Raw genomic sequence first — 22,740 nt, forward strand, 5'->3', positions numbered from 1 at the left:
TTCTGATCTTATGGAGTTTTCATTCGTCTGTGAGAAGACAGACAATAACCAGTAAACAATTTAGTATCATGTATCAATACATGCCATGAAGAGACTAAAACAAGGAGATGTCAAAAAGAGTGATATGCAGGGTAAAGAGGGATTGGTGTACAGGTAATTTAGATTGGATGTCCAAGAAGCCTCATTGAAGAGGTGACTTTGTAGCCAAGAATTTAATGACAGGAAAGTAGTCCTGCCTAGATATGGGGCAGAGCATTCCAGGCAGAGGGAATAGCAAGTACCAGTGCTCTAAAGTGGAGACAAACGTGTGTGTTCTAGGAACGCAAATAAGGCCCCAGTGACTGAAGGAGTGTGAGCTAAGGGGAGAATTACAAAAGAGAAAGACAGAGAGAAGTAGGGATCATATCATGTAGGGACAGGGTAAGGAGTTGACATTTTATTCAACAAGAATAAAGACAAGAGGAAGACACTGGAGGGTTTTAAATGACAGGCTCTCATTTAAATTTTAGAAAGAAGGAACATTCTGGCCGACATGTGAAGAGCAGATTGCACAGGATTAAGGGTGGGAACAAAAAGTACAGTTCAGAGACTATTGTAGTCAACCAGGTGAGGGATGATGGGACTCAGATGAGTGTAGAAGCAATAGAGATAAATTACATGGGCAGATTTAGGATATGTTTTGGAAGTAGTGCAGATAGGGACTGTATATAGGCTTATCCCCAAGGACAAAGCTGAAGATAACTTCTTGCTTTTTGGCTGGACCAGCTGAGTTGATGGAGATTCCAGTTACAGGGATGAAGAAGAATGGGGAGCAGGGAGGAATTGTGGAGGAAGGAATTATTCTCACACCGCCACACACATACATGTGGTAATGTCTCCAAATTGTGTGACTATATACATGGAAAACAAAAATTTTTGGTTTTTTGTCTAAGTGGGGATAAGTGTGAATCATGTTTGCTATGGAATGGGAAGTGAGCATCATTCCCTGCAAATGGGAGATAGCTGAGAAGTTAAAGAAGAACTGGAAGGTAAGGATTCTTTGCCTGTCAGACTTACTTTCCCTAGGGCTCAATAATCAAGGGTGTATCTTGCTTTCCTTAACTATCTGTGTCCCCTTTTCCCCCCATTTCACATGCCCCAAAACAGTCACTGTTCCTTGGCACTGTGTAAGGTCCTAAATTCTGCTGAAAAACCTCTTTGGGAAAAGAGTACATGAAAAGTAAGAACTTATTGAAATCATCAGTGAGGACGAGAGCAGTGGCAAATCCACACTAGCTCAGCACTTCCTCATTAGTGGCCCCCGTTGGGGGGATGAGTGAGGTGCTACAGAGCTGTGACAGAGAGAGCAAAATAAGCGCTAGCAGCCCAGCCACATAAGGTCTTGAGGTAGGAGGACTTGGTCCAGCCTGTAGCCTTATGGAAGTTGGCATGACTTTTCCCGTGGAAGGAAAACAAAGCAAATTCTCTCAGCTCCACTTAAGGTCTACAGAATCAAAAACTCTGGGGGTGAAGCCCAGCAATCTGTGTTTTTACAAGTCCTCCAGCTGATTCTGATGCATGTGAAAGTTTGGGAACCCCTGCCCTAGGTCGTAGTGAAGAAGGTAGACAGCAAATTAAAATGGAATTAAAGTACACAAATAAAATATTATAAAATTTCTATCACTCATCAGACAGTGAAGATATTTACACACATAACAAAGACACATTGAAGCTGATTGTCTGGGTTATGGTTTTTAACAAGGAATTTAAGTTGTAACAGATTACTCGAGCTTTCTGGGTCTTAAATAAATGTGTATATATATATTTATGGAAAAAATGACTGGCACTTTTAAATTAGAAAAGCTCACTGATTTAGTAGTTTTTCTCCTTTAAAGTAAGATTTTACTTATGAGATGCTTAAATTGAAGCAAATGTATTTTTGGTAATGATCTTATTATTTTTCATTTTTCCTAGACTATATTCAGTTAAGGATATAAAATAATATTGAAAACTTTTTCCTAACATGCTTAAGTTTTTTTAAAATAAAGCAAATATGGCAATAGCCACTTGTAAATTAAAACAATAACTACCTCTTACATAGAAGAAATAACTCATTCATCAGTAAAAATATTTCTTTCTCTTGGCAAAGGCAACACTAATTATTTTATTGTGTATTTGTACATCTACCTTCAAAAGTCACCAAATAACAACAGTAGACAGCTATCCAAAGATAACTTCTGAAATGTGGGAAAATGGTGAAGTAGAAAGTAATAGGGGAAAAATAAAATAGCATCAGTGATACTAATAATACAGTGCTAATATAACATTTCTATTAATTGGCAGATGCATTATAAGAGTAGCTTTCTGAATTTAAGAGCACATTAAGAACCAATACATATTAGAGTATTTATATTCTGCATTTTTACATGCAAGGAGCAGAAAAAATTATAGTTAAACATATAGCCGTATTAAGTATTCATGGTACAAGGGATAAACAGGTAGTTAAAATCAAAAGGTAACCCTAGAAACCTGTTTTTTGTCATTAATTTCAGTACCTTTTTCCTCATAACTTTCACTAGAGTTTCTGTTTTGTCCCTTAAAAAGGAAGAAAATTCTGATATGCTACACCATGGATAAACCTTTGGGACTTTATGCTAAGTGAAATGTCAGTCACAAAAATACAAATACTGTATGTGTCTACTTATATGAGGTACCTAGAGTATCAAATTCATAGAAACAGAAACTATAACGGTGGTTGCCAGGGGCTGGGAGTAGGGGAGGAGTGGAGAGTTATTATTTCATGGGTATAAAGTTTCAGTTTTGAAAGATGAAAAGAGTTCTGGAATTTGATTTCACAACAGTGTGAATGAATGTACCTAATACTAATGAATTGTACACTTAAAAATGGTTTTGAGGGTAAACTTTATGTTATGTATATTTTACCATAATTTTTTTTAAAAAAACCTTGAATTCTGTAGCATACTTGTTCCCAAGGGTTTTAGAAAAGAAACTGTGGTCCTGTAGGGATGAGCCACCAACTCTAAGTCAAGTAAGAAGGGAAGTGAGAATGTGAGGGGAATGATGAGCAGTAAAAGGGACAAATAGACTTGAGGTCCTGGTGGAACTGAAGTATTGATGGAGTAACCTGGAAAGCATCAGGGGTCATTAGAGACTTGGAAACTTGAAATTTTAATTTGAAAAAGACATAGTCCAGATTATGACCATGGGAGTAGAGAGGAGTGTGCAATTCTTGGAGCTAACAGGTCTAAATAACAGAATAGAGAGGATAGAATTCATGGATACTAAAGTCTCTAAGAACAATGACAGGAGCAGAGTTGGAGACAAAGACCATGGGCTACTTCTCTGTCCCCATCTCCTATTATTCTCCCAATGAGAATGTAGCAATAAGGAGGAAGATGGATACTGACCACCCCAACTAGGACCAATATTATTTTGCAATGGGAGAAAATTCCCAAGAGGGCTACAGGGAAAGAAGTTCTCAGGCGACAACCAGATTTCAGTTAAAATGAAGGTAAAGGCAGCATTTAGAGAAGTATGACACCAAGATAGGTGATTAGAAAAAAAATAAGAGTCCACGGGATGGAGAATCCACCCATTTTATAGTGAAAGTCTTAGATGGTAGCACCATATTTAATTAAATCTGTAAATCTTTACAGTATCTACCATATGCAAAAAAGTTTGACAAGATACCTTCTTACCCTTTAGAAGCTCACAATCAAGTTTAAGCAGTATCAAATGGAGGTTTCACAAAGCTAAAAAAAAATTAGAATCTTTTGGAAATTCCAGATTCCAGTGACTGTATTTGGTACATGGTAGGCATTGTGTTGAATGAATGAAATTTGTAATACAAAGATCTTTTAAATTTGAACATGCTTGGTTATTCTGATCCGTAAAATGGGGTTAATAAGTAACCATTTAAATAACTAATTAACTTCCTTCACAGAAATGTTAGGAGAAATGAATAGTATATGTGAAGGGATTTTACAAAATTTAAAGTATTACATAACTGTAAGACATAAATCAAGGTACCAAAATGTGTAAAAAAAAAAATCTAACTATTAGAACAATAACAATAATCTCAAAAACAAGCAGAATGTGTCTGCTTAGGTGAAGCAGAGAAAGGAACTGAGGACTCTGGGAACTCCGGTGAAACTGTGCAATCCTGCGAGCTGGGCTACTTTTTCCTTGTTTTCAGAGTTTTCACTGTTGCTCTTGGTAGTGGTGGTTGTCATAATGGTCCCTCAGCCATACACTTGAATTGCTACATTGTGCGGCCTCAGTTACTCCATGGTAGGACATTAGATACCTGAGAGTCTACCCCCGCTCTGTGATCATGATCATTCTTTAATACTGAAGGAAGTAATACACAGAACTCCTGAAAGTATTAGATCCTTAACACAAAACAAAGTGTCTTTAAACATTATGTTAAGTGTGAATGTGTGTTTTTAGAAAGTGTGTGTTGGGGGATGGAGGAGTAGATGATACTCTTGTGGATTTTAGAGTTATAAAGCCAGAAAGAGAAAACCTAGGGAAAGAGTAGCTATACGTAGGTGAGTGTTTAAAAAAATTATGGTGCAAATAGTAATTATTATGAAAGATAACTAGAATTTACCATGTCTATAGTAGGGGTAGAGCTAGGCAGAGAATGTTTTCAGCCAGATAATATCCTATTTATTACAAAGTAGACATGAAACAACATGGCAAGTTGAGTGAATTAAGGTTACTTGATCCTGGCTGTAGTATAGAATGGATGTAAAGGACTTTGCATTAGAATCATTTGCAGTCTTTGGTCTTTTCACTTCCTCAGTCTGTGCTCTATGAGGTTGGTGCTAAGGAAGGTAAAAAAAGAAGAAACTCTGGGGGAATTGAGTGAGATATATAGTTTACAAACAGGCCACCCTGGCATGTTTTCCATCTTTGACAGGAAGATAGTGCTATTGTTTTCCAATATTCTAAGATCTCTAGTACAGTTTATAGTTTTCTATTTTGCTTGGCTGTACATGGGTAGAGATGGGGTCCTCTCCCATATTTACTGTATAGGCCTCATCTATTAATCTCACTGGGGAGGACGCTTATGGGCCTGAGCAGCATCCTTGGTCCCAAGCAGTAAAGAGGTCCTCGAATCCAAAGGGGGCTTTTATATGTTATTGGGCAGGCACTACAAATCATAAGATAACAAGGAAAGCAAGATGACCTGATGAAACAGATGTCCTTAAATCTCTACCTATTCAAGGACAAACTGAACTTTATGCCAAGGTCACTTCTATTTCTGCAGATAACAATCCCACTGCTAATTATGGGATGTGGTAGTTATGGGGAAAAAGCTAAATTTGCAGAGGTTTAGAAAATGCTGCAATGTAGAGAGTTTTTAATTTATATAAACATTTTTTCAAAGTTTACTTCTTTAATCTGGATTTAAGATTTATTCATTAATTCAATTAACATTTACTGAGGGCCTGCTATGTGCCAGGCACTGTTCTAGTTATTGGGGTAATAGCAGTGAACAACAGAGACAAAAACCCCTGCTCTCATGGAGTTTATATTCTAGTGGAGGGAGAGTGACAACAAACATAACAAAATATGTTATGTTACATAATGGTAATTCTGAGAGGAAAAATACAGCAAGGAAGGGAGATAGAAGGTGTTATGATAGTGATTTTAGAGTGATTGCAACTCTATAGAATGTCTAGGGAAGAACCCTCCAAAAAAGATGACATTTGAGCGAAGACCTGAAGGAGGAGAGGGAAGGGAGCCATGTGGATATCTGGGCTCAAGGATGTTACAGGCAGAAAGAACAGAAATGTGGGCACACATCTGGGGTTTCTGAGGAACAGCACAGAGCCCAGTGTGTCTAGAATGGTGTGTGTAAGGGAGGTGATGTCAGAGAAAAAGCAGTGGGGCCAGACCACAGAGTCTGTTAGGCAAGACATTGGTGTGAGATGGTTGCAAGGAAATGACTTAACATTTACAGGATTATGCTGATTGCTGGGTTGAGAATAGACTGAAAATGTTAAATTCTTTGAAGATGTCAGAAGACATCCTGAGGTTAATAAAGGTTAATAAGCATCTGTGACTCTATAAGCCAGACTGGTCTGTGCCCTTTTTGTCTTAGTATTTAGGACCTCAGACAGGCCATGGTGTATAGAAAGGCTCAGGCCTGATGACATTCTTATCTTCTCACAGTGGAATGAACAAATATTTGCTGAATGAATGAACAAAAAATATTGATTGAGAATGAAAAAAAAGGAACAGAAACAATAGTCAATAATTAGTTGTTTAAGAAAATCTGAGCATGCTGAGTAAACACTAGTAATAGTGCCTATAGCTTATATTTTGTATTGGAAAAATATAATGATTTAGCAAAATATTTACCTGTGTGGTGACATTTCTTTCTTTTTGCTTTTTATTATGTTTTTCTGCTTCAATAGCTGCAATATACAAACATTTTAATAAAATATGAAAACATTTTCTTTTTAAAAATTCACTACAGTTTCTTGTTAAAAAACTTTTGGGATAACTTAGAATTCTAAAAATAATAATTTAAAATAATATACAGTTTAAAGTTACTAATAGTGTGTTACAAAGTAATTCCTTTACTGATAATTTTTAAAGATGTAACTTGACACCAGACATAATCTAAATACTTTAATCAAGCATCATGAAATTGAGATAACATGAAAGAGTTCTACAAATAATGGAGTTAATTACAACAGCTGAAAACTTTCTGAGCTAGAATTTAATTAAAAAGTATCTAGGTAAATAAAAGCCATCTATTAATAGAGAATATTAATTCTATTAATAGAGAATATTAAAACATAGAATATTAAAACATAGAATATTAAAATATTAAAACATAGAAGAGAGAATACAGTCTTCTAAATTTTTATAGACTCATCCATATGGCAGAGAGATACTAAAAATGAATATAGTTGAATGATATAAATATCTGAGAAATGTAGAGTAGTATAATTATATCAGGCTTTGAAATTTAAGCAAATAATTTTCACAAGCAATTTTTAATGAATCTTTTTATGAAGAATAGACTATATATACCATATAGAATACATATGTAGTTGTTGATATATTTCATTTTTGCACAGTACTTGAAATTTATTAACTTACATATTTAGAAAAATAAAAATTTGAAAACCTGATATAAAGGGGTGATACCTCATGACACGTCAACTACTTTGTTAGTATTGCTCAGTTTCAATTACTGAAAAATTATTTGATGCACAGCAAAAGTGACCCCACATATTTCCTGAAGTAAAAAAATGCATGTATGTGATACATTCACATTTTACAGACTGAAGAACTTGACTCAAGACAAATATAGGGTAGTCAAAATTTTATATTTCCAATAGTCATGAGCTTGTACTTTAAGAGCAGGTTATGAATTTTCTAATGTTATCTCTGACATTTTATTTATTAATTTGATATGTTTCATTCTTTCTCTCACTAATGAACTTTAGCACTTGGCCTCACAATTATGTTTACTTCATAAGCCAGTCCTTAAAGAAACTGGTCCTAGGTTGTTTGATATTTAGTCTTCTGTCAAATTAGAGAAACAGTTGGCAAATTCTAAATAAAAATCCAATAATTACATGGTGACAAATGCATTAATATAAAGCACATGAAAAATTTAAAGATTATATATATTTCATACAATTATGTACATTAGGATTGCTCTTTACCTTCAGGATGTAAAATAAATTTTACCAGAATAAAAATGTTTATTACAAATGAAACTTTCTTTATCCCAAGTTTGCAAAGTGCTAATTTTGGGGCCATGTATACTCATTATCAGAGGCAACATAGCATCATGGCCCACCGTGTAGACTTTGAGTCACACAGGACTGTGATCAAGTCCTAATTTTATACCTACTTCATTAATTTATTATGCTAATCAAATGAAATAATCCATGTAACGTATTTAGCACAGTACTTAATACATGTTCAGTATGTTTAATAAATGTTAGCTACATATATAATAAAAATAATAATATTATTATTATTGTTATATGAAGCCTACTTCTTTAAAGGACTTAAGATGCCTTCAAGATAATAGTACATGTAAATTTGTATTTTAAAAGGACTATGGTGAATAAAGCATTATTAAAGACTTAATACTCTGTTAGAATTTATTAATGCTTTGCCTATAATATGACTTCTTTCTGAATTAAGGTATTTTCTTCAAAACAAATTACTTAGTCTAATTATATTTGTGTATTGGAAATCAGACAGTGTGACTGATATTACAGTCACAGCAAACGTCTACTAATTTAAAAATTCCATTATCACAACTAGAAAAAGTAAACTAGAAAAAGCAATGTGATTTGGTATATTCCCATTATTATATTCTCCAAAGTACAGAGAATAAAATTAGAGTTAGTATGCACAGAATGTACAGACACAGAATAAGAAGTAGAAAGTGTCATGTGTATTAGAATAAGAGAAGAAAATTATGGATATTAAATGGAATAAATTGTATTATACACTGGACCAGAAAATCAAACTGTCATGAAAATTACAGGGCTAAAAGCAGTTATCAAAGGTAGAATAAATGCAGATAAAAGAATTAGTGAAATGGGAGGAGGTGCAATAATCTAACTGAAGGAACAAACTATTTAATAGCTTAAAACATAAAAAGAAGATAAAGGTAGTTGGTTATTATTTACAGCAGAAGTTGCACAATAAAAAAAGACCTCCTTTGAAACTCATTTAAAAAATGTGTTTCTTTCCTAAATATCAGGCTTCTAGGTTTTCACCTAGAGAAAACAAACTTTTGATTGGCTACTGGGGGAACCATTCTGCTTCAAATAGTACCTTGCACAATGCTTTCTTGTAGGTTTTTATATCAATTGAGAAACACTGGTGATTGTTGGAGACCTGTCCCACTGTTTCATCACTTCCCTCTATGTGAATATTGATATTGCCACAAATTTCAGCACTCCCTGAGAAAAACACAATCCACTGCGTGCAGGATGAATATATTAGAACTACTTATGTGTGATTTAAAAAATCTCCTTTATAATTTCTACTTTTGTGGTGTCTTTTATAATATACTAGATCAGTAGTATATCATCCAAATAAATAAATAAATAAATAAATATACATACAACAGAATATACCATCAAAAAGTTTTGATATGGAGTCAGCTTTGGAAGGGGACTCAAGTTTTATTCAGCTCTAGAATTGTAGCTCTAGCTTTAATTAATTTATTTATTTATTTTAAAAATTTTTATTGGGGTATAGTTGATTTACAATGTTGTGTTAGTTTCAGGTGTAGAGCAAAGTGAATCTGTTATACATATACATGTATCCACTCTTTTTTAGATTCTTTTCCCATATAGGCCATTACAGAGTACTGAGTAGAGTTCCCTGTGCTATACAGTAGGTCCTTATTAGTTATCTATTTTACATATAGTAGTGTGTGTATGTCAATCCCAATCTCCCAATTTATACTTCCCCACCCTTATCCCCTGGTAACCGTAAGTTTATTTTCTACATCTGTAATCTAGCTATAATTTATTATATGCCAGTTGCTTTGCATAATTTAGCTCTGGTCTCCTTAACAACCCAGCACAGAAGCTGGGTTGTTAAGGAGTAAGCACAGAATATTTGTATTTCTATTTTACTCATGAGGAAACTGACATCAAATGAGCATAAGTAACTTGTCCAAGGTCACATGGCAGAGTGGGATTCAAATGCAGGTCTGACTCCAGAGCTATCCCTCTTTCTACTCCACTGTCTCTCCCAACTTTACCAAAGGATTCACAATAGACTGAATGGCAAGCTTCTACAATGACATGCAGTCCATTGTCTTTATAAAAAATTGATTTATGCACAAAATTTTACAGGGTATGTCTATTTGCATAATGTGAAACACACCATTTTATGTACACAAGAGCTTTAATTTATTATCCCCCATTGAGAAAGAAGAATTTTGAAATAGTAAAGAAGAAACTAGCACTACAGCTCATTGCCTCCAAAAGAATTATCCATACGCCTTCTGGGGGCATGGAGTGAACCCCAACAGCTTTATAGAAAAACCACAAAATTTTTAAGAGTTGTGTTGAAAAAACAGTACTAGCTTAGAGTAAAAGAGATTGAGATAGTTCAAAATAAAAAGAGGCTTCTGGGCCTCTATCTTTCAATGAGTAGGAAGAAGGATGAGAAAGCTTCTCACCTACAAACACAGGTCATTTCTTATGGAGAAGGAAGGACAACCAAGAGGACAGAGCCAGGAGCTGAGAGGTTGTTGCCCAGAACCCAGGAGAACAAAAGATTAGGAATATACTCCAATCAAGCAACACTGTCTACTCCTGGAGTATAGAAACCTGACAACACGCACCTGGCTGGATTTCCAAATTGTCATGGACCAGTGGCTGTTGTACATTTTCCCCTTCCCCTTTTTTGAACATCAGTATCTATGGTAGTGTGGTTTTTCTATCTCTCCAGTGTACGTTGGGTACCTGAGGTAATGGGAAGGTAACTTGCCTTTTTAGTTCATAGGTGTCTGAATCTGAAAACTGCACCAAGGAGCCTCATTGACATCTTGACCTGATGCAGATTATGAGATCATGGATTTTGAGCCTGATGCTATAATTGGATAAGATTTGGACAATTTTGGAAGGGGGAGAATCACACGAGAGAGATGTGAATCATTGAGGTCTAAGGTTAGACTGTTGTAGACTGTCACAACAACAGTCCCCAGTGAATCACCGTTACCCACGTTGATACCCCTTTACAATGTGACTTTGCCCAATCCTCCCATCAAGAGATGGAGATTATTTTCCCTACTCTTTGAATGGGTTGTCCTTGTGACTTGCTTTGGCCAAAAGAAATGTGGCAGATGACACTGTTTAACTTCCAAGGGTAGTGCTTGGACCTTTAAGCCTCTTTTACCCTCTTGGAAAAATGCCTTGAGATTATCATGCCAGGAGTAATAGATCATATGGAGAGAGAGACCCAGCTGTCTCCACTGACCACCAGCTGAGTGAAGCTGCATGAGTGATCCCAGATGAGACCAGCAGAAAAATCACCTAGTCAACCCGAAAGAGAATTATGACAAATAATAAATCATTGTTTCAAACCTCTAAGTTTGGGATGTTTGTTATGCAGCAATTGATAACTGAAATAAGCCTGTTTCTTCAGCCTACGAGGACTCCTTGGATAGAATTCTCATTTCTCAGAAGCCACATTAGACCAATAAATGATGCCAAAATAAATCGTATATAATATATTCATAGCATTGAGAAAAGGATTAGAAAAAAATAATATCCCCCAATATTGCCTTGATCACAGTTCTTTTCAGATCCACTTTCTCATGAAAGGCCTGATATACATTAACTCCTGGCTTTACCATGAATTCCCCCAACGTTGCTCACCTCCTTTCTTTCCAGGACACGGTTTATCTTCCTTTAAATGAACATTGGGACACCAGTTAATGTGACTGTTCTTTTACTGACTGAAGTTATGAAAAAACACTTCTGTATTTTACGGGGGATCTGCCTGGGGAGTTAAAGCCAAATAAAATCTGATTCTTTGTTCACACAACACTGACAAATGAAACTAAACAGAAGTATTTTATTGATTCTCCTGTCCTAGTTCTCTAAAATGGTGCTTTATGCCTCACTTAGATCTTCACCTGATTCATTTGGTATAAAAATATTAACCATTGGTTCCTTTCCAAACTTTCTTTTAGATTCTGTGTAGTACACTGGTTTCTGTAACTTTACACTATCCTGGATATCGTTCTTCCTTTCAAACCCCTATTCTAGAGTTCCTCTTTGGTTTTATATCCACTAACGACTGTGTATTTCTTAATGCTCAATCCTCACCTTTTCTCTCTGGCATGATCTAAGAGCTGAGTGGGGTCAGCAAAGACTTTGAAGTGGACAGATGGTGAGTGCAGGAGGTCAGGAGCTAGGAAACAATAAGGTACTGATTCTGGGACAGGCGGCCACTTAAGAAGTAAAACCCTGGGAATCAAACTGTGATGGCTGGAAAGCAGAAAAACACAGGTAACAGGAGAATCCAGAGAAGGAATCCAGGCTGGCAGAGGTGAGACAAGTGATGAGAGACAACCTGGCAACAAGGACAGTTCCAAAACCTGGGACTAAAATCATGGGAGCAGGCCAGGGTGGGAATAGAAGTGTAGATGAGCGGGAAATGAGTAAACAACTCTGGAAATGCAGGAGTTAGAAGAGTGAGGGCTGGTACCTACAAAGGTCCAGAGAAAATTCTGCCAAAGGGATTTTTGTGGGGGTGAGTATTTGGTTCCCTGTGGAAAGCACAGCATAAATCAGACCCTCATCATTTCGTGCCTGCATTCTTATAACAGCTTCCTAATGGATTTAATCATGACTATTCTAATTTTAATCTAACTTACATCTACCCTCAGAATAATTTTCCCCAACTACTGTTTCCAGCAAGGCATATATCTGCTTAGAAACCCACAAGTCTTATTGTACAAAGACTAACTTCCTATTTTGACTTCCAGTTTCCTCCATAATCAGGTATAACTTCACATTCAAAACTATTTTTCAAATCCTGTTTGAAACCTCTCTGTTCTATTTTCTTGATCTGTCTATTCTTCTGCCAATACTCCAATTAATGCAGATTTATAATTGCATATTTTACAATCTGGTTGGGCAAGAACCTCTCTGTGCAGATACACACACACACACACACACACACAAAACACACTCTCATCGTTCCTCTTTTAAAAACTTATCTTGGGGATTCTAGCATAATTTCTTTTCTAGATAAATTCTAGAATAAGTTTGTCAGATTCATTTAAAAATGTGTTGATCTTTTCACTGGGATTGCATTGGATTTACATGTTAATTTACAAAGACCTGCCATATTTACAATATTGAGATCCATTCAGGTTTATAGCCTTAATTTATTTTGATTTTTCTCTTTAATGGTCTTCAGAAAAATTTCATTTTTATTACTCATGTATGTCTTGTTTCACTTTAATTAAATTGATTCCTACCTATTTTATAATTTCTGTCACTATTGTGAAAGGAATTTTTTTAATGAATTTGTGATTGTTATATTTTTTTAAATTAAAATGAACATTTATTTAGAGTAATCATAAGTCTTAAAGATTTCTTTGCTTACCATTGATTTTTGGTGTTCCTCCTGAATTTGTGTTTTATTTTGCTGGAGCATATCTTCAAGTCAATATTTCAGCTAAAAATTTGTGGATGGTAAATTTTCTGAATCCTCTCTTGTCTGTAAATATCTTATTTGGCCATTACACTTGTCTGATAGTTTGTCAGATTATAAAATTCTAGATTCAAAATCATTTTACCTCAATACTAAGAAAATATTTCTCTAGTATCTTTTTGTACCCAATGTTGCTAATGAATTTGAAGTCAACATGGTGCTTTTATTCCTTATAAATAATGTATTTTTTCTCTTTAGAAGCCTTTAGGATTTTCTGATTAGCCATGAAATATTAAGATTTTGCCATTATTTTCTAGGAGTGGGTCTTTTCTCAGTCTTCTTGCTTGGCACTCAGTGGCACTTAATCTAAAAATCTGAGTCGTTTTTCAGATCTGGGGAATTTTATTTGATTTCTTTATTTCTTTTTCTAAGTGCTTTGATTTTCTCTTTCTGGAAATCCCATTATGTGGATTTGTAACTTTTGGGTGGCTCCTCCAAGGCCTTTAACCTTTATTTTATACATGTCATCTCTCTGTCCATTTGCAGTGTGATCTAAGAGAATTTCTCAGTTTGATCTTTGAGCCTCCAGGTTGCTCTTCAATTTTCCTATTTACCCTTGAGGCTTTTTTTTTTAACCATTATTTATTTCATTTCCAAAATAGCTCATCTTTTAGACCTGCTCTTGTTTCAAGGATATAGCAACCTCTCTAAATACATCTTATGACAATCATTTTATGTTTTAGTTTTCAACCATTTGTTCTACTTGTTCTATTTCCTCAGGTGTTATCAGGGTGTGTGTGTGTGTGTGTGTGTGTGTGTGTGTGTGTGTGTGTTTAGGCTGATGCTTTTCTCTCATGGTGTTAGTTTTTCTCAAATGTTTGGTGATTCTTGATTGTATTCATGTTGGACTTGGATTTTCCCTCTTAACCTGTCTGTGAATGCTATAACAATTACCTCAGCTTGCCACTAGTAACGGAGTGTTGTAGGATATGCTATCAGGATGTGACAGGAGCTAGTCTTCTGGAATACAGGCTGCTTGAGTATCACTAGCCACTTGCAGCTGTATCCTACATCTCTGGCCCAAATACCCACCCCAAAATGCCCCTGCTTCATGGTGCTTTGTCTCCTTGTGTGCTTAGTTAATTTTATTATGTACTGAAAACCTTATCTGAGTGGGTTCTTTGAGACCTACAATGAAGTTGCCTTCCTGTGGGGAGAACATGAGTTTGCTTTTGCCAAGTGCCTAGGGCACTACGGTACAGGACCATCTTAGATCTAGTTCTAGGCTCAGGATACCTGGGATTACCAAGGCTGTAAATCTCCAGGAGGGCTGGCCTGAGACCATAACTTCTCAGAAATGTAATTTAACCTTTTCCTTTTCTCTGTGCTCTGCTAAGTGTCAAGCTCTCTGCAGATCCCTGGACTTTGGAAGTGGTGTATTTACTTCTGGTCTGCCCTTATCCTATGAGTATAGCACTTTATGGACTTTGGTTAATGATGAAAAAGTTTCTTATTAGATGCCTCACCTTTAACAGGTCTTGAGGACTACAGTTCCGTCCTTCTTGCTTTGTGAGGCCACTAAAACCAAAGCCGAAGTTTATCTTGTTCAGGGCAAAAGCTGTTTTGATATTCAGGTACAGGGCTGGGACCAGGGTAAGGCAAGTCCAGGCCCTGCTCAGGTGCTCTGTGTTTACTTCTCTGCATTCCAGCAATTCTGTAGATTTTTTTGTTGGTAGTCCTTTACTAACTTCTCAACTCTTTGATAAATTTAAGACTTTCGTATATTTTTGTGTCATATGTTTTTAGTGGGAGGGTTGGTCCAAATAACCTAGTCACCTAGGCTTTTGTTACCAGAAATCAAAGTGCTGACTTTTCCTTTGTATCTGGTGGTAGTGCCATGTAGTGATGAGGGGAGTAGGGGTCAGAACTGCTAGGCTGCTCCTAATGTTGTTTTCAGCCAACCCTTTCTTTTTGCCCTGGGGCTCCTTCCCTTTTTCCTGAACCCACTTGTACATTTTTTTCTAGCCATATTCTCTTTTGTACATTTTTGGGCAAAAGTTTCTTCTTTCAATCCATTTCTATCTCTTGTCTTTTAGGTATTCCTAATTCCTTTTTCATCAAAGGCACTTGTTTTTCAGAGCTGATGAGTTGGGGTTTTTTTGTTTTTAACTCTTCTATGAGGGAAGCTGCAGGGTGTACATTACAGTACTTTTTCCAATTTGGGAATATTTCTTCAATCCCATGTAACCTTGGCTCCAAGTCTGTGGGGCAGGCTTAAAGAAGACTTAAAAGAAACCAGTTTTTCTTGCCTACCATATCTCATTGGCAATAAACTATATAAATAAAATTAGATGGCTACTGTAAAAAAATTGCAGATGGCAGTAAAATTACAAAATCAACAAAAAACTGAGAAAACGCCATTGTTGGAGTTTATATAATCAGCACACTGCCGAAACAACTGGTTGAAAAGTAAATAATGCAAATCAATCACCTAGCTGTTTGTTCTATACAGAAACAAACATATGTATACTACATTTTAAAATATTTGGAAGATTGATTGCATTTTTATTTTTCATCTAGCTGTTTGGTAGTATGTAGAAATAGCCTGAGGCAAGTAAATATGATAATAAGGCAAATACCCTCAGAAGTCTACTTTGAAGAATACAGACTTAGCATAACAAACAGGTGATAGGGAGTAAAAAACAAAAAACAAAGCTTGGTTCCTATTAGAGGATTCAGGTTTTACTAAACTCTATATTTCAGAGTTTTGAAAATGTGTAAATTTAGAATAATAAAAATACTTACATGACTTACTCCACAGGTTTTGGGAATGTATTTTACAAATTTCAAAGTATTACACAGATGTTAGTTATTCTATTTTACAAGTGCCAACTGAGCATCTATTATATGCCAAGTTCTGCAATGTGCTATAGGAAATACTAAAGGTAAGTAAAACACAATTTCTGCATTCAGGTAGTTGATAATATAGTGAGAAGGGTTAAAAACTAACTCAGTTGTGAAACTGTGATGCATAAGAAAGTAAAGGCACAATGTGCTATGAGGAAGGGCTTGGGAAAGCTTTTTTTGGAGGAGTAGAACTTGAAATGGACTTTAAAAGATTAGTAGGATGTTATGCTGTGGATCTATGGTGGTGATGGGGAAGAAGATGGAATGACAGTCCATTCCTGCAAACCGTCCGTCTGTAGAACAGACGGAGAAAGATGTGGAAGTGAGAGAGTTAGGTATACTGAGTAGCTCATAGTTTGAATTGGTTGAAATAAAGGAAGTTCAGATCTAACTGCATAGGATTTTGACTGCTGGACAAGATGTCGGAACTTTATTCTGTATAAAGTAGGTGCTTGAAACAGGGAAAATCATGATCAAATCTGGGGTTTAGGAATATTATTTCCCGCAGTACTGTATTGTGAATAAGAGAGGGGAAAGTTAGAAGTGCAGTAATATAAATAAAAAATACAAAAATAAGACTATAAATTGAGATGGTGAAAATGTATAGATGGGAGAAGCACTGTGGAACTGACGGGATTTGGTGAAGGAATAAAGGAATGAATAATCATAAAGGATTAGGAGATTTTGGCTCCAGAACTGGCCTTGCAAAATAACCCTTGGGAATTAATTTCACCACTCTGGGCGCCACTCCTATCATCTGTAAAAACATTGAATTAGATGATAATTAGTGCATTATTAACTGTATGATCATATAATTTGCAGGTTTTACACTTGAGAACCAAGGGAGCTGGGAGGGATGTTGATGTCATTAAGAAGAGAAGAAACATAGGAGGGGAACTTTTTTTTTTTTGGCTGCGCTCTGAGGCATGCAGGATCTTAGTTCCCCGACTAGGGATCGAACCTGTGCCCCCTGCAGTGGAAGCCCAGAGTCTTAACCACTGGACCACCAGGGAAGTCCGAGAGGAACTAACTCTGAGAAGAAATGTTGAATTTAAGATGTTCGCAGACCATACATTGTTCATGACCATCATGCAGCTGATACGTAGGCCTGGAGATTCAGAGGAAGGTCTAGGGTGTAAATACACAGGTAAATGAAGCTGTGGGGCTTGGGAGAGAGCACCAGAAGCATAGAATATGAAGAGCAAGAGAGCTAAGCACTGAACTTTGGGCATAGCATTTAAAGGGAGGGTTGAGGAAAACAAGCCAGTGAAAGAGCCTAAGAAGATTCTACAGAGGTAGAGGGGAAAGAATATAGTGTCAAATGCTGCTGAGAGGTTAAGTAGTAAGAACAGTAAGAGCCACTGGATTGGTAATCATTGGCTATTGGTGTTCTTTGAGAAAGCAGTCTCAATAGATGGGGAGTAGATCTTAGAATCAGTTAGGAGCAAGTAGAGGGCTATTACTGGCAGAGAGAATTCTTGGAGTAGTTATGTGATAAGAGAGACATGAGAGTCTTTGCATGGAGAAAATGGAGTAGAAGTGGATTATGAGTCTCTGCATGGACAAAATCAAGTAGAATTGGGAAGAGTGATTTCTGGTATGACAAAAGGACATGGCAGAAGAGGTTAGTTCCTCAAAGCTAACTGAGCAACCAGAAATAAAGCTGGTGCAAGGGCATTCATGGGTTCAGCAGGGGCGTCTATTCTCCCAGAGATCTCCAGGTTGAGGGCTGCCCTCTCCCCACTGAGTGCTGTCCTACTGGATGGTTCCAAAGAGTAACAGTAATTGGTTAATATAGAAACCTTTCAGGTGACTCTAGGATATGAATACAAGGAAAAGCTTTACATATTTTGGGACAATTCACAAAGGAGAAATGAGCTTCCTTACTGATCCCTAACATAACACAGAAATCAAACTTCTCTCTAGTAGTCAATGGTCCCACCATGACACACCTGCTCCCTCCTGCTTCTCTGCAAGGAAAGATGCTCCAGATACTGACAATTTATTCTTTCCCTGTTTAGAGGCATAATATAAAGAACTGAGGGACTTCCCTGGTGGTGCAGTGGTTAAGAATCTGCCTGCCAATGCAGGGCACATGGGTTTGATCCCTGGTCCGGGAAGATCCCACATGCTGCGGAGCAACAAAGCCCGTGCACCACAACTATTGAGCCTATGCTCTAGAGCCCGTGTGCCACAACTACTGAAGCTTGCGCGGTTAGAGCCCGTGTTCCGCAACAAGAGAAGCCACCGCAATGAGAAGCCCGCGCTCCGCAACGAAGAGTAGCCCCTGCTTGCCGCAACTAGAGAAAGCCCCCACGCAACAACGAAGACCCAATGCAGCCAAAAAATAAATAAATAAAATTAACTGAAAAAGAAAGAGCTACTCTATTAAAAAACAAACAAAACTGAAAGGAAGCTAAGGTAATTTAAAATTCTTGGATTTCAAAAGTTATTCAAAATAGAACTGGTAATGGAAGTACATTTCTGAAGCAGTAAGACATTGCCTGCTTGTACTGCTTAGGCCCAGAATCAACTGCAACATGTCTAGGACTTGGCCTTTATGTGGTTCTCTCTGGACCCTCCAGGAATATAGATGTGATTGCTAGGCAATTGTTTTCTGACCACCGATTAGTGTGAGATCGATGAGCTACTTGCCTTTTTCAACTGAGGAAGAGGGTTGCTGGGTGGGTGACTATCAGGGGACAGAGTTGTTATGAACTTTCTATTTTAGCTTGTACTTGAATTTTACTTTATTTTTTTCTAATTGCAGAATTTGTATGACAGTGAGAAATTACTCCTGAAAAGAGAGACAGGATAGAGAAACCTTGAATCCTGGACAATCTAGAGCTGGAACTTCTGACAATGTCTTTTTTCTGCCTCAGTTATATACCTTATACTACCTTAAATCAGCATCTGGACGGATAGGGTGGATACAGAAAAAACACACTATTAGTTTTATTTCCATTTTGTAAGCTACACTTTGGGATAGATTGCTCATTCTTTCCATAAGCATCAACTACTTTTTTCCTGAGGATTTACTAAAAGGGAAAAATGTTGGTAACTATTTTAGAACTTTCCTGAGGTGAATGCAGAGTCAGGGAAAATCACATAGTTATGGCATCATCCCTCTTTCAATATTTTTACAGAGGTGAAATCAAAGTATATTGAGCATCAAGCAAAAAATGCATAAAAAGGCAACATGCAAGCTTGCAAGGTACATGTGAGTGAAAAAGGACAGACCTGTTTTGCCTTGAGAAGTAGGGGTAGAGAGGTAGGCAGAGAAAAAATAGAGTGGGGTTAAGGGCTGATTTTATGTATGAACCTTAGGTGTGTTAGCACTAGCTTGTAAAGCAAATGTCTTCTCCCCCACTAACTACTTCCTTGGGTCTCTGTACACCTGCAATCAGTAAATGATCTGTTGAAAACGTATCTGACCCTGGCACCGTGTCATAATCCAGGAAGAGCTCTGTACTCATCATTACTGTCTCTACTTTCTCTCCTCCTGTTCACTCCCACCAACTGAAATCAAATTTTGTCCCTGCTTCTCTAATAAAACTGTCTTGGCAATGTGGATTCTCCAGCTATTAAATCCAATGGTCACTTGTTGGCTCTTACCTCTTTCCCCTACTCTCTCCGGCATTTGGCACTATTGGCTGTTCCCATCTTCATGGCACGCTCTCACTCTGGACTCTTATGACACTATTCTCTTTAGTCTTGTTTTCCATCTACTCCTCAGTCCCCACTGCTATCGCTATAGTTTAAGTCCTCATAGTTCCTTTTTTGGGCCATTCAATAGTCTGCTACTGTTTACATTGTCACTAGAGTTGTACAGCTAGAATCCATCCACCTCTCAACTGCCAAAGTCATTTTTAAAAAGCATAAGTCTATTCATGTTCTTCAATGAGTAAACCCTTAAATGACTCCCCATTGCTCACAGGATCAAGCCCAAACTTCAAAGCCTATCACACAGTCTTTGCCTACCTCTCCCCCCATCAATTGCCGTGTTCCATCTTATATCCCAAACCATAGCAAACTGACATACTTATTTATAGACCATGCTCTTTTATTCCTCTGTGTCTTTGTTCCCTTTACCTGGTCTGAAATGTTCTCGTTCTCTTTTGCCTGCTTAGTGAACACTCACTAATCTTTCAAGATTCAGTTTATGTCCTTTCCTTTATGAAGCCCTCTGACTGCTCTGCACACTGGTAGAATTGGCCTCCCCGATTTGTGCCCTACAGTATCTTATAAATGCCTCTATTTTAATACCTACAACACTTTACAATTTATTCCCTGTTTACTTGTTTTTTTGTTCTAGACTTTAAGCTACTCAAGGACAAGGACTGTGTCTTAGATATTCTTCCCATACTCCTGGCATGTAACTTTTATTAAATATTTTTTTTCTCCCTATAAGTCAATGGCTTTTAGGATATTCAGAGATTTGTGCAACCATCACCTTAATTTTAGAACATTTTCATTACCCCAAAAGTAATCTCTTAGCCATAATCTCCTCAAATCCCCTACACCTCCCAGCTCTAGGTAACTAGCAAACTACTTTCTGTCTCTGTGGACTTGCCTATTCTGGACATTTCATCTGTATGAAATCACACAATATGTGGCCTTTTATGTCTAGTTTCTTTTGCTTAGCATAATATTTTCAATGATCATCCATATTGTACCTCATTTATTTTTTTGCTGAATAATATTCCATTGCATGGATATAACAAAGTATATTTATTATTCATCAGCTGGTGAACATTAGTTTTTTCCCACTTTTTGGCTACTATGAATAATGCTGCCATTTGTGTACAAGTTTTTGCATGGGAATGTTTTCAGTTCCCTTGGATACATACCTAGGGTGTAATTTCTGGATCATATGGTAATTCTATGTTTAATCTTTTGAGGAACTTCAAGGCTGCTTTCCAAAGCATCATACCATTTAAAAAATTGAGGTGAAGTTCATAATATATAAGTAACCATTTTAAAGTGTACAATTAAGTGACTGTTAGTGCATTCACAACCACCATCTCTTTTTAGTTTCAGAATTTTTTCTTGGGTCTTCCTTGGTGACGCAGTGGTTAAGAATCCACCTGCCAATGCAGGGGAACATGAGTTGGATCCCTGGTCCGGGAAGATCCCACGTGCCGTGGAGCAACTACTGCAAGCCACAACTACTGAGCCCAAGCGCCACAACTACTGAAGCCCATGTGAACCTAGAACCCGTGCTCTGCAACAAGAGAAGCCATAGCAATGAGAAGCCCGTGCACGGCAACGAAGAGTAGCCTTCGCTCACCACAACTAGAGAAAGTCCGCACGCAGCAATGAAGACCCAACGCAGCCAAAAAAAAAAATAAATAAAAAACAAACAAAAAAGCCCTTTTTCTTTAACCCAGAAATTCACTCTATATTCATTAAATAACTCCCCATTATCTCTTCTCCCATCCACTGGCAACCACTAAACTGTTTTCTGTCTCTATGGATTTGCCTCTTCTGGATATTTCACATATATTTCATATAATAAAAATCATATAATATGTGGCCTTTTGTATCTGGCTTCTTTCACATATCATAACGTTTTTGAGGTTTATCCAACTTGTAGTATGTTCCAGTACTTCATTCCTTTTCATGGTTGAATTCCATAGTATGTATACACCACAATTTGTTTATCGACTCATCCATTATTTAGGTTGTTTCCACCTTTTAAATATAATAAATAATGTTTTTATAAACATTTGTATACAAATTTTCAGTGTGGACATATGCTTTCATTTCTCTTGGGTGTGTTCCTAGTAGTGGAATTGATGGGTCATATGGTAATTCTAAATTTAACTTTTTGAGGAACTGCCAAACTGTTTTCCACAGTGGCAGTACCATTTTACATTCCTACTAGCAATGTGTGAACGTTCTTATTTCTCTGCATCATTGTCAAATCTTGCTATTTTCCTTTTTTGTTTTTTATTATAGGCATCCTAATAGATATGATGTAATATATCATTGTGGTTTTGATTTGCATTTTCTTAATGACCAATGATGTTGAATGTGTTTTCATGCATTTGATGGACATTTGTATAGCTTCTATGGAAGAGCATCTATGCAATTCCTTTGCCCATTTAAAAATTGGGTTTTTTGTCATTTTTTTGATGAGTTCTAAGAGTTATTAATATATCCTGAATACTAAACCTTTATTGAATGTATGATTTGCAAACATTTTCTCCCATTCTGTGGGGTGTCTTTTCAGTTTCTTGATGATGTCCTTTGAAGCATAAAAGTGCTTAATTTTGATGACATCCAGTTTGGTTTTTTTTTGCTTGTGCTTTTGGTGGCATATCTAAGAAATCATCACCTAATATAGGGTCACAAAGATTTATGTATATGTTTTCTTCTAAGAGTTTTAAAGATTTAGCTATTATATTTAGGTCTTTGACACATTTTGAATTAGTTTCTATATACAGTGTGCAGTAGGTGTCCAACTAGTATGAGATAGGTGGCTTTCCAGATGCCCTCACCATATGTTGAAGAATTATTATTCCCCTTCCCCATTAACTCAATGTTTTGGCATCTTTGCCAAAAATCTATTGACAATAAATGTGAGGATTTATTTCTGAACTTTCAATGACATTTCATTGATCTATATGTCTGTCTTCATGCCAGTACCAC

At 36.7% G+C, this 22,740-nt stretch overlaps 1 protein-coding gene across 2 annotated transcripts in view; it reads right to left on the bottom strand.

Annotated features, from left to right (window-relative positions):
* The window catches only part of SEL1L2 (SEL1L2 adaptor subunit of ERAD E3 ligase), a 115,747-nt gene that overhangs the window by 91,264 nt on the left and 1,743 nt on the right, over window positions 1-22,740 (bottom strand). For both annotated transcript variants that reach the window (XM_033440344.2, XM_049699217.1), the window contains exon 2: window positions 6,373-6,428. In XM_033440344.2, the coding sequence (XP_033296235.1) occupies window positions 6,373-6,428 (56 nt within the window). The remainder of the gene's footprint in view (window positions 1-6,372; window positions 6,429-22,740) is intronic.

This window comes from Orcinus orca, chromosome 16 (assembly GCF_937001465.1).
Source record: "Orcinus orca chromosome 16, mOrcOrc1.1, whole genome shotgun sequence".
Lineage (NCBI taxonomy): Eukaryota > Metazoa > Chordata > Mammalia > Artiodactyla > Delphinidae > Orcinus > Orcinus orca.